This window comes from Oreochromis aureus, linkage group 22 (genome assembly GCF_013358895.1).
Source record: "Oreochromis aureus strain Israel breed Guangdong linkage group 22, ZZ_aureus, whole genome shotgun sequence".
Classification (NCBI taxonomy): domain Eukaryota; kingdom Metazoa; phylum Chordata; class Actinopteri; order Cichliformes; family Cichlidae; genus Oreochromis; species Oreochromis aureus.
The window spans coordinates 16,812,695-16,824,463 of record NC_052962.1 but is presented as its reverse complement, the minus strand read 5'-3'; the positions used below and the strand labels follow the sequence as shown (position 1 = coordinate 16,824,463).

The window sequence follows — 11,769 nt, the reverse complement described above, 5'->3', positions numbered from 1 at the left end:
TCAATACACTACATCATTGTAGGTGATAGTAACACCCAAAGGTTAAAATAACACACTGAAAAATCGCACTACGAAGAACCGTATTTAAATGACTCAGTCATATTAACGAAATCCAGGTGTTTTTTTTTTTTCAAAACACACATTAGAGAGCAACCATCTCACACCTTGTGGGCGGTCTGCAAGCTCGGGTCCTCTACCAGAACCTGGGAGCTTGAGGGTCCTGCGCAGTATCTTTGCTGTTTCTAGGACTGTGCTCTTCTGTACACAGATCTTGGGTGTTGTTCCTGGGATCTGCTGGAGCTACTCGCCCTGTTCAGGGAGTCACTGCACCGAGTAATCCGATTACCACTGGGATCACTGTTACTTTCACCCTCCACATCTTCTCGAGTTCCTCTCTCAGCCATTGGTACTTCTCGAGCTTCTCGTGATCCTTCTTCCTAATTGCTATCACTCGGTATACAGCCGTCTTGCTCTGCTTGTCCACCACTACTATGTCCGGTTGGTTAGCCATCACCAGTTTGTCTGTCTGTATCTGGAAGTCCCACAGGATCTTAGCTTGGTCATCTTTGGTCAGCCTCTATCAATCCTGTGCTTAGAATTTCTCTATAACTGACAATGGCACATGCCGTGCAGGGGCCTGTCCTTCCATGATGGTTCCTCTTCTTGCTCCTCTTCTTTCTGGGAATACTGCTGCCTGAATGCCTGGATATTTATTCACTATCCTGGATAGTTTTTCTGAAACTCTGTGCTCTTCTGCCTCCTTCCTTCTGCTTAGAGTAAAGTCTCAGGGAGCTGGACTTGGGGTGAAACCAAAGCCATGATATTCTCTTCCAGGTCAGCTGTTCTTGCATTCAAAGTACCAGTTGTTTTGGGGGGCTTGATACCCAGAAAGTGTGGAGATGATGACATTCCTCTGACATAATGTGCCCTTATTTTTTGTGTTGTACCTCATCAGTCACTCATTGCAATAGCAGTTGCATCTTGTGGATGTTGGAGCACTGAAGTTCAAGTTTGATGTTCGTCTAGATGCTGGTTGTCAAAGAACCCATAGATCCCACATCCTCATGTAATCCCTGTGTAATACCATCCAGCAGTTATCTATTTTTGCTTGTCCACTCATGCCTTATACTTCTTCTTTTATTTTATGTGCCATTTTATTCACTGAGTCATTTACAAACTATGTACTTATGCATTATTTCCTCTACCACATTTGTCCCCAATATATTTCCTGTAACTTACCTATCTCTATTTTTTAATTTAACATTTTTAATTTCTTTATCCAGTATGGTTCTTTTATAACTAAGCTATTAAATAATGAAAAAATCAGTAAATAACAAGGGAAGTTATATAGGAAAATGCATAACAGGAGAATTAATAGAGACTGAATTAAATACAAAGAAAGTGATAAAAATGATCAAAATCCATGTTGATGGTTATAATGACAATAATATATTTGTTGGGTTGAATTTTAGATTTTGGCAGTTCCAGTCCTTCATAGCATCATCAATTCAGAAAGCCACTGCATTCTTATGAGACCACAGTTTAAGGCAATGATGATGCTGTTCAGGGTTCCCACACTTGTCGTAAAGTTAAGTGACAAAGTAAATCAGTTTCATAGCACCCGTCAGACCTGCAAGCTTAAAATGCTTCACAAAGGAGGAAGAGCAATAAAAACCTGTTTCCTCCACACAGATGCTTGCACACAGACACAGCTGTGACCTCTTATGAAGATAAGCTCTGACAACATCATTGCTGCTCAGCACCTCATTACAGTGTTCGCCAACTCCAGCTCCAAACAGAGATGTGTGTGCATCTGTGTGCATTTATGCATGTTTGTGTGCTGACTGGGGCCCACAGCAGCAGAAGCCACAGGGAGCTAAGAAACCATGCACTATTTATCACCGTGACAACAGACAGGAAAGGGCCATGGCTCCTAACAGAGCACCAGGTCTGCGATTCCTGTTAGAGTGTGTGTGATAAAGAGAGAGAAACGCTGAATCATGTGACCTCCTGCGGTGCTGCCCTGTCAGAAAACAGTAACACTAGATACATCTGTGCATGTGTCAGGATATTTTCAGTGTATGCCTGTGTGTATGGCTGGACACGCTGCACTAGTTGCACTAATTGACACCTCAGGTCACCCTAATGATCTTAATGTGGCTCTGCGGGTGAGAATGGGATACAGAATCAATGATCACCTCCTACCACACGAGCTCCCTAACAGCATGCCTGCCAGGCCTATCAGGGCCGAACTTGTAGATTACATAACAAAGGGCATCAGGTAACTTACGTAAGCATCATAACAGCTACTTACAACAGCAAAGCCGCATGGTGCTCATTTTAATTTGCTAAAATTTTGTCTAAAGCTAAAAGTGATGCTGGCGAATGCCTGAGCCTACTTCTGCAGGAGGTTTCTTCCTGTTAAAGAGGAGTTCTTCCTTCCCACTGCCACCAGGTGCTTGCTCAGATGAAACATATTTATCTGTGGCTGCAGTTACTTTGCAGGGCTAAATTTAATTTACAAATTTAAAATGTGAAAATGAAATAGCCACTCAGAATAAGTTCACCATGTTACACAGGACATTCATTATTTAAACTAACAGACAGTTTGGCCACATGCAATATTTAAATCCATTAACATGTTATGCCAGGAAACATTAAAGCATTACTGCACACAGACTAGCCATGAACAGCCATTAAGTCTGCAGTCACTCATTTATCATCGTTAAAGAGTGTAAAAGTGTTTTGATGATGATTCAGTCTGTGCTCTGCAGACAAAAGGGGCGGTAAGTTATACAATTCTTCATATTTTCTAATTATTTCAAGGTTTTTAGAATATTTCTGTGTCTAAAAAACTATTAAACACAATACTTTTTGACAATCATTACGTAAAGATAGTGAATGGGATCTAAAATAAACTATGAAAGAAGCTTGCAGTATGAAGTTTGTGGGGTGCGCTTCTCTTCTTCACCAGCAGGGGGCAACAATAACAAATGCAAAGCGGAAGTCACCTCTTGTTTGTCTTCCGGTCTTTCTACGCAGCATGGCGAATTTGGAGCATGGTGAAGACAACCCAAAACATGTGAGAATGTCCGGTGAAACTCCCGACGCGTCCGTCCCGGACCAGGCGGCCCAAGAGACCCCAGCACCGGTAAAGACTGCTGCCGCCCTCCCGTTATCGATACCGTCGTTCGCCGCTGCCTCCGAGCTGTTGTCAGCGCCGTACTCGTGTCTGGTCATGAACACCCACCGGAGACACATCGCCCTGCCGCCCGTGTATCTGAACAAGAAGAAGACGGGGATAAAGGAGGAGCTGGAGGCCGAGCTGCTCAAGTTCTCTCAAAGGTGCTTCTTTTTTTCCCCGCCGACGATTTTATCCAGTCAATAAAGCATTTTCAGCCGGACAGTCCACTTTCCCACGTACGCAAACACGCACACGAGCTGGGATGTCTTCTAGCCGTCTCGTGTGTTGTAAAAGTTCATGAACCTAGTAGCTACGCATGAAACGCAGACTTTCAGCTTTAATTCAGGGACTTTAACAAAATCAGTGCATTGTTTGTCCGGAAAATACAACCATAGACACATAATCTAACTCAGTTTAAATGTGTTTTTAAATCCCTTACAGTCAATGAGTGCCTAAAGTCTAAAAGTCATGAACATCACATCACCAACTGCGGTTTCTTCCTTTGAGAAGCTCTAGCAGGTCTTTACTGCAGCCACCAGTTGCTGCTTATTTGTGGGCAATAACTGCATTCAGTTGTTAGTTCAGTAACTGAAAACCTGCTGTATTTGGTAGAGATCAGGTAACTTACTTGGCCATTGACGATTATCTCTGCTCTTTCCTTCGGGAAACCCTTGGGGATTTGCAGTGTGCTTCGGGTCATTGTCCATTTGCACTGTAAAGCACTGGCTGATTAGTTTTGCAGCATTTGTCTGAATCTGAGCAGAGACGATCCCCAGGTCGTCCTGCTGTCACATCATCTATAAACACCAGCGATGCAGCTCCACAGGCAGCCATGCATGCTCATGCTTTAACACTTCCTCCACCGGGTTGACAGATGATTTTGCTCTCTCTTATAGCTTTACTTTGGTTTCTCAGCCTGATGAAGATCATCTTTGTGTGCACTGATATCTCTTTGGGCCACATAATGATAATTCCAGGGAACAGCTACAAAATACAAGTTTAAAATTCTTTATTCTCCAGATCCTTTCTCCTTTATCTGCTTAATTTATTGTTTAACAGAGAGAGCAGGCCTCTCCTGGCTAAAAACAAACACCTGTTACTCAGTGTTACTGAACTGTCCCGTTACTTGTGAGCCTCTGAAAATTGAGGATTAAACAGTTAATGTAGTTATTTTGTTAAACCCCTCCGAGTTAAAGTTTATAATCTGAACTTGAATCACATCTTAATGGTTTGTTTTAGAATCCACTGTGGTGCTCTGCAGAGGTAAAAGTACAAACAATGTGTGATTGTCTGCAAAATGTATTTTATGCATGAATCACTGAGCGTGGCCTCGGTGAAGCATTCAAACCAGTAATGGTAACGCAAAAAGGTTTTTCGGTTTAAATAAACTGTTAATGCACAAGATGACCTCGTTACTGTTGTGTCTTTCAGTCTGAACGGAGTCCCCTTAGCCTACGACGACATCAGGATAGTGAGACACCTCGGAGACATTTATGACGACAGCGGCTACATCCACGTGGACGTGGAAGCCAGCTTTATTGTTTTTCAGCCGCAAAAAGGACAAAAACTACGGGTGAGATTTACATTCACATTATTTAGTAGAAGCGGAGAAGCTGACGGGACTTTACCTGACATATAGTGTCTGTTAAGTGAGACCTGCACTTTTCAGTGTTTACTATTGTTGTAATATTCAAACAAGTGACATATTAAAACCTGGGGCTCTGAGGCGTACCTGTATTTTGTGGGAGTGATAAAGTGCCTCTGATAAAATACAATAACTAACAGCGTGTATCACGTATTCGTCTGTTTGTAGGGTAAGGTAAATAAACTGGGAATAAGCCACGTAGGCTGCTTGGTGCACGGCTGCTTCAATGCCAGCATTCCCAGACCGAATCTGGTTTCTGTGGAAACATGGAGAGACGCGGGGCCGAGGATCGGATCAGAGGTGGAGTTTGATGTGACGGCGCTCGACGCCGACACTGTTGGGGTGCTGCTGATCAGAGGACGACTGGACAAGACCAGGCAAGTGTGCAGTATCAGTGATGGTGATTTTAGTAGCTTCGGGGCAAAACTAAAGGCCCCAGTGTACTCGTCACTTTGTGCACTGCCGGTAGCATCATCACACCAGTAGCCGCTGCAGTATTCTCCTGAACGATAGGCGAGCAACTCAGACCTTCACATCAGCGCTGGTATGGGAGGAGAAAAAGTCAAAACGACGTTAAACAGCACGATTGTACACTTGTGTCTTCAGCCCGGCTGAGCAATGTATGACTACATGTACTGAACAAGGCATTTAGTCAACAAAATCCAAATGTACAACAAAATTGTCTCTGAATCATATTTCATCTGGACTGTGGAGATAAAGAGAGTAACAACAATTCAAATTCTCAATCATCTACAAGATAAAAACAAGTTTAAAATTGAATCTAACGTTATAGGAAGAGAGCGCAGGCAGGATGGAGACGAGTGTTGGGGCTGATTTATGACAGAAGGAAAGAAGCAAGAGTGAAAAGGAAGGTTTATAAGATGACCTGCTCTGATGTATGGCTCTGAGATGGTGGCGCTGACGAAAAGAGAGGAGGCTGAGTTCGAAATGTTAAGATTTTCACTGGAAGTGCCCAGAATGGACAGGATTAGAAATGAGAAAATCAGAGGGACAGCTCAGGTTGAGCGGTACATGTGCAGAGGAGGGATGCTGGATATATGGGACAAAGGATGCTGAAGATGGAGCTGCCTGAGAGGAGGAAAATAGGAAGACCTCAGAGGAGGATGCTAGAGATGTTATGCTCCCTTTAGGAGTCGCTACATCACTGAAGATGAAAATGAAGAAGTCTAACTTTATAGGTGAAACAGGTTTTAGATGTTCTGTGTGCATATCCCTCCTGTATTGATTGTTTTTGTCTTTGTGTGCCTCAGGGTGCAGGAGCTGCTGGCCATGTGTGAGGGCACAGAAACCAGTGTGCCTGCAGGCGAGGAGGGCACAGAAACCAGTGTGCCTGCAGGCGAGGAGGACCCAGAACCCACCCAGGATGCTTCTGAAGAAACCCCGAAGAAGAAAAAGAAAAAAAAGAAAGTCAAAGAAGAGGAGATAGAAGAGGAGATACCAACCATATCTGCATGCCAGCTGGACAACGGTGTAACACCAGAGCCGAATGGGATAAGGGATGAGGTAAACGGCAATGAAGCCGGAGAGAACAAAAAGAAGAAGAAAAAGAAGAAGGAAAAACGTATAAAAGAAGAGGAGGAGGAGATGGATGTCTCTCACGTGGCGGTCCACGGGAGCGACTCCAGCAGTTACGTAAGTGACAAGCCAAGCAAGAAAAGGAAACGTGAATCGGGACACGATGTGACATCATCTTTTAGTGAAGATCCCGACCCGTTAAAACCAAAGAAAAAGAGAAAAGTCAAAATAGAGCAGCATGCCTAAAAAATGGTATCTTTACAAATTAAGTGAAACATTTGGAATAATCAAGGACATACTGAGTGTGTTAGTGATAGCGATGGCCCTGGAGGAATATTCTGACCTGTGCCTTAACCATGAAAGAGCCTGATTGTCATCCCAACGTTGGCTCCTTCTCGCCTTCATAAACAGAATGTCGGACATGCAAGAGAACATGGAAATGAGAGATCAGGAGCCGGCTTGACAAAGATTCCTCACTGGATTGTAGTTCCAGCCTTCGCCACATGGTGGAGCCAAACTGCTGCTTACAATCAGTCTGGCTGACAAAAATCCAGAGGCGAAAACTCACCAGCAGAGACGGTTTGATCATCTTTTGCTATGCTGCTGTTTTTATATGTTTTCTCATGTTCAGCATTTAAGAAACAAAAGCCAAACGACTAATGCCGCCCAGCTCAGTTCAAGACTTTGGCTCGTGCTTCCATACAGTTCTTAAACAAATTGTTCTGAGTGTGACCGCAAAGCAAGGAGAGCACGTTTTACTTAAATCCACAGTAATTAGTGAAAGGTCTGGAAATAAATCAGGCACAGTGACAGTGAAGCTATGAAATATTACTTTTGTGTCACTCACTTTTGTCTTTTCATGGATTTTTCTTTGACTGAGAGCAGAAATTAGCTGACAATAAAAAATATATATTATTCTCACCCTTTTAAAGAGTTCTTTATTTTGATATTTTGTCATGATGTCTACTTTTCAGTGACAATTTGACACACCTGTGCTTTGCAAACACACTCATGAACAGCGCTTCGATTCAGTGAGACATAAATTCCTGTATTTTTGCAGTTTGCAGTGGAAAATTTTGCAGCTAGCTCTTTTGCTTTGACCAGTGGGAGTCGAGTGATAAAAAGCTGAGAGATAAGACTAAAGAGCTAAGTGTTTTCTTTACTCCCCCCCACACACACACACACACAGAGTGAGGGAGAGAAATCCCCCTGCTTTTCAGCGGGGAGTCTAATTAGCTGTTAGGTGCTAAGAGTTGGAGAGCTTATCGGAAGCTGCCTAAGAGGAGAGATAAGGGGGTGCGATTAACTTGGCTCATCTTCATCAGTCACACCTGATCTTACTTTTCTGTCATCTGCATGAGCTGCACCATCTGTGTGTGCATCTTTTTTGGGTGGACAGATAGAACACTGCAGAGAGCCATTCAATGCTGTTAGTCACCACACGATGGTTAAAAGAACTAAAAAAGAAAAAAGGGCTGCTTGTATCCAAAGCATGCAGTCTGAGAAGAAACAACAGCAAAACTTCATTGTGAATTTTTTTTAGCTGTTTATCAATCATACACTAATAGCAAAACAATAAGAAAAACTTGCCAAATATTTCAATTTTAAAAAACCCCCAAAATAAGCTTTTAAAGGTTCAGCTGTCTGTTACCAAATAAAATCAGCTTCAAGAACTTGGTCCAAGAATCCAGTTATAAACAGCTTTTTAACGCAACCTCAGACTTACTGGAATAAAATATGAGCGCGTCAGTATTTATCAAGGGCTCTGTGGGGAAAACATTTACATCTATTTCTGAAGCAATGGTCATCAGCCAGTTAGCTGATAACTCAATGCTTAACTTTAAGACTGGAAACACCTGTTCTGTCCAAAGCCAGGGTTCTCAAGGTGTGGGCCGTGAGCCGGTGGTGGGTCTCTAGGTCAAAACAAAGAAAAGGGGGCACTACCTGCACTGCCAAAATAAGACGAAGGGAGTGCTGTGCCTTTATTTGTCCATAGCAAACGAAACCTTCCTAACACTGTGAAATAATGTAACATCTGCAGTCATCTGAAAGGGAACTTTTTGCAGGACTGTACAGTGCTGTGAAAAACTAAGTACATCCCACGATTAAACAGCTTACAGAACCACCTTTGGCAGCAATAACTTCAACTGCTTTCTGTATGACTTTGTCAGTCTGTGATATCATGGAGGAATACACAGTGTTGCTTAATTTTATTGAGGTTTGCAGAGATGTTTTAAGCACAGCTCTCTTAAGGTTGGAGGAGGAGAATCAAGGTGCTGCAATGACCCGGTCCTTCTGTTGTAGATTCACTGCTGTGCTTGGGAACATTGTCCTGTTGCATGAACCAGACTGGCTCGAGCTTTAGCTGTCGGACAGATGGTCTCGCATTAGACTCTAGAATGCTTAATTTTATTAACTATTCTTGTTAATAATACTTAATAAACAGAAGAGTTTGCGATTGACTCAATAACTGTCCACGTCCTGTCACTGCAAAACAAGCCCAAATCAACACGTCTCCACCTCCGTGCCTGATAGCTGATACTGTATTCGGCGTTTGGTGTTCACCAAATGTGGCGCTGTGCATTATTGGCCAAACATCTCCAAATGGAGATCTCTCAAAATCTAAGTTTTGTTGTAGGGTCCGGACTTTTACCTTGATTCTTTTCTTTTTCAGCCATTGCTGTACTTTTAATCATCGTCCTGTTGCTTTACTAGTCAGACAGATGGTCTCAAGTTTGATTCTTGAGTACTTTGGTCCACAGAGGAGTTCATGGTTGACTGAGTGACTGCCAGGTCTATTTGGTCTCGTCTGACCAAAAGGACGATGCTCCAGTAGTCCTGTAGTTTGTTCAGATCCACCTTTATAAACCCAAGCCACAATGTCATGTTCTTCTTATAGAGAAGATGTTTCTTCTGGCAAGCCTTCCAAAGAAGGCTGTCATAAACTTTAAATTTTAACTTGCTAACTGAGATTTGTAGTCTGAGATGTAGCTCTACTTTTTTGTTTTTTTGTCATTTTTCTGAGCATCGCATGGTCTGATGTTGGGATGAATTTGCTGAGATGTCCGCTTTGGCAGATTAGCAATTGTCTTGAATGTTTTCCACTTGCTAGTGATCAGTAAAGTGCACTTGATTAGCTGCACTCGCTGCTGCTTATCTTCTTAATTCCTATGCAAGCAGTAAGGACAGACCTATTTTTTGACAGGGCTGCACAAAGTCCCGTGAAAACTTTCTGTCTCACAAGACTGTACTTCACTAATGGTTAACAAAAAAAAAGAAAAACAAACATTTCAGCATAAAAATGTCAGTTACCAACATAAACCATCATCTCCTCAACAGACACAATAAAAACATTAACTCAAACTGTTTGAGGTGTATATGTTGGCTTCCTAAACTGGCACTCAGTCATTAAAACTGTGAGAAACCCTGCGGGTTAACATAGCATGTCTAAAAGTTACAGATAAAGACATTATATCATCTTTGTTTAACCTGTGCAAGAACCAAAGTGTAGGAAAAAATGAAAAGAAAAAAAATGGCATTTTACTGAGAATTATGATTATCAGACTATTTCTTGGCTGGGATCAGCTACTTCCTGGAGTCTCTGCTGGTTCCCTAGCATCTAATGTAAGCCCAGAAATAGTTTGCATTTTTAAAGACTTAATCGTGGCATTAACCCTTACATCCAAACCTCAGTGAAAGGGTGAAAGAGCATATTTCACAACACATCAAGCTGTTCCTTTAATGAATTGTCAGAATTCCTATTTTTTATGACTTGGCTTGAAAAGAAAATCTTTGATAAAGACATTTTTTACAAGTTCTTAAGTGTGAGTAAGTAGATAGTGTTGACCCAAAATAACCCGAGTGTTTCGCACTGGCACACAAAATACATACATATAAATGTTTGCATTACACATATTTCCTTCCTCAGCAGAAAAACCCAACTACTCCTTTTAAAAGTTTTCACCGTCTTGCGTTCTTGTAATCACGCAGTCATTACAGCGTTCCCAGAATGCCGTGGATGACCTCAAATTGCACAACTGTGAAAATACACAAAACACTTGTAATCTTAAAGCCATTTAGAAACAATTATGTGAGAAGTTCAAGTGATTGTTCGCTGTAATCCGTCCTGCCGTGACCTCCTTCGTGCGTCTTCACTTTCATTCGCCCAGTTCCAACCCCAGCCCGGCTGCACCTCTCTTGCACCTGTGCCCTCGCCTCCCTCCATCTTCGCTCATTCTTCTTGTCATTCCTCCTATCACTCCCTAAAGCTGACTGCCCCCTTTTCCCCTTTCCTGCTTTACCTCGCCTTCTTGGCCTCCTCCTCCTTCTCCTACTTGTCTCCCTGATTTATATGAGGCAGTGTGCAGTTCACACACATTCCACTTCTGACACCCCTCAGCCCACCACCACCACCTCCCCCTCATGCAACTGGACTCTCATATCTGTGCACGGTCGTTTATCTTTGTGATCCTCAGATGGGGAGAAGAAGAGGGAGGGTGGGAGAGATGAGACAATAGGAGGAGTGTTGTTTTTGCTGAGGAGGCCAGACTGTCTTTTCATATACTTCATAGACTTCTGTCAGCCTTGATAGGAGTATCTGAGTATGTGTGTGTGCGTGTGTGTAAGTGTTAATGAGTGTGTAGGCTGGCTGCCGGCCTCTATCTCCTGTGTCAAAGTTTCCAGGCCTGGCGGCTCTTCACCTACATGAAAGGCCCAGTAGAGTCTTTATGGAGAACAAACAGCGCTCTGACGCAATTCTCCAGGTTCGGGACACATGCACACACGCGTGCATACATGCACACACACACACAACCTGTGCCACACATTCACTGGCTCGCTCGCTAATTCACTCATGCAGACACATCACATCCACAACCCACAATCCACAAATCCCCATCCTTACACACCTCTGTTGGCCAAGTCTAATTAGTTATGTGGTCGGCACTCTGCTCTATCCCAGAGCCCCAAATGGCAGCAGGTCATAAAACCTTAAGTGTTCCACCAGTCAGAGCCGTGCAACTGTGGTCATATATCCTCCCAACACGACTCAGGCAGGGCCGACTTGTATCAAAGTCCATCTCTCACAGGCCTGCTGACATCCATGAAATCTCTTTATGGCATTTTCAAAGGCATTTCTGGGAGATTTTTTTTGGCACTTCTGCTTTGCGTCTCTGCTTTTTGTGCTCGCTCAGGTAGGCGAACAGCCTGCGCACCACAGTCGCACAGGATCAAGCGTTCAGATCTTTCCCGAGGGATCAGTGTCTGCACACATATTGAGGCATACGTGCACACATTACTAACACCCAAAGTAAACATCACATATGGTTGGTGACCAGTTTGACTGCCATGCTTAGTTTGTTTCCTTGGCACCCAAACCACAATCCTGTCCTTAGTAACCTTCACA

At 43.1% G+C, this 11,769-nt stretch overlaps 1 protein-coding gene across 1 annotated transcript; it reads left to right on the top strand.

The window, feature by feature from the left end:
- The first annotated feature begins 2,993 nt into the window (after window positions 1–2,993).
- polr1f (RNA polymerase I subunit F) lies at window positions 2,994–7,286 on the top strand. Its single transcript, XM_031756915.2, has 4 exons — window positions 2,994–3,345; window positions 4,616–4,757; window positions 4,998–5,206; window positions 6,101–7,286. The coding sequence occupies exons 1-4, from the start codon at window positions 3,044–3,046 to the stop codon at window positions 6,609–6,611; spliced, it is 1,164 nt and encodes a 387-aa protein (XP_031612775.1). The 5' UTR covers window positions 2,994–3,043; the 3' UTR covers window positions 6,612–7,286.
- Window positions 7,287–11,769: the final 4,483 nt, after the last annotated feature.

Excerpts from the sequence above, each read along its gene's own strand:
- polr1f (XM_031756915.2), top strand. The coding sequence starts at position 3,044 with ATGGCGAATTTGGAGCATGGTGAAGACAACCCAAAACATGTGAGAATG. Across the intron at positions 3,346-4,615 it reads CTGCTCAAGTTCTCTCAAAG|TCTGAACGGAGTCCCCTTAG; the intron begins GTGCTTCTTTTT and ends TGTGTCTTTCAG. Across the intron at positions 5,207-6,100 it reads GGACGACTGGACAAGACCAG|GGTGCAGGAGCTGCTGGCCA; the intron begins GCAAGTGTGCAG and ends TGTGTGCCTCAG.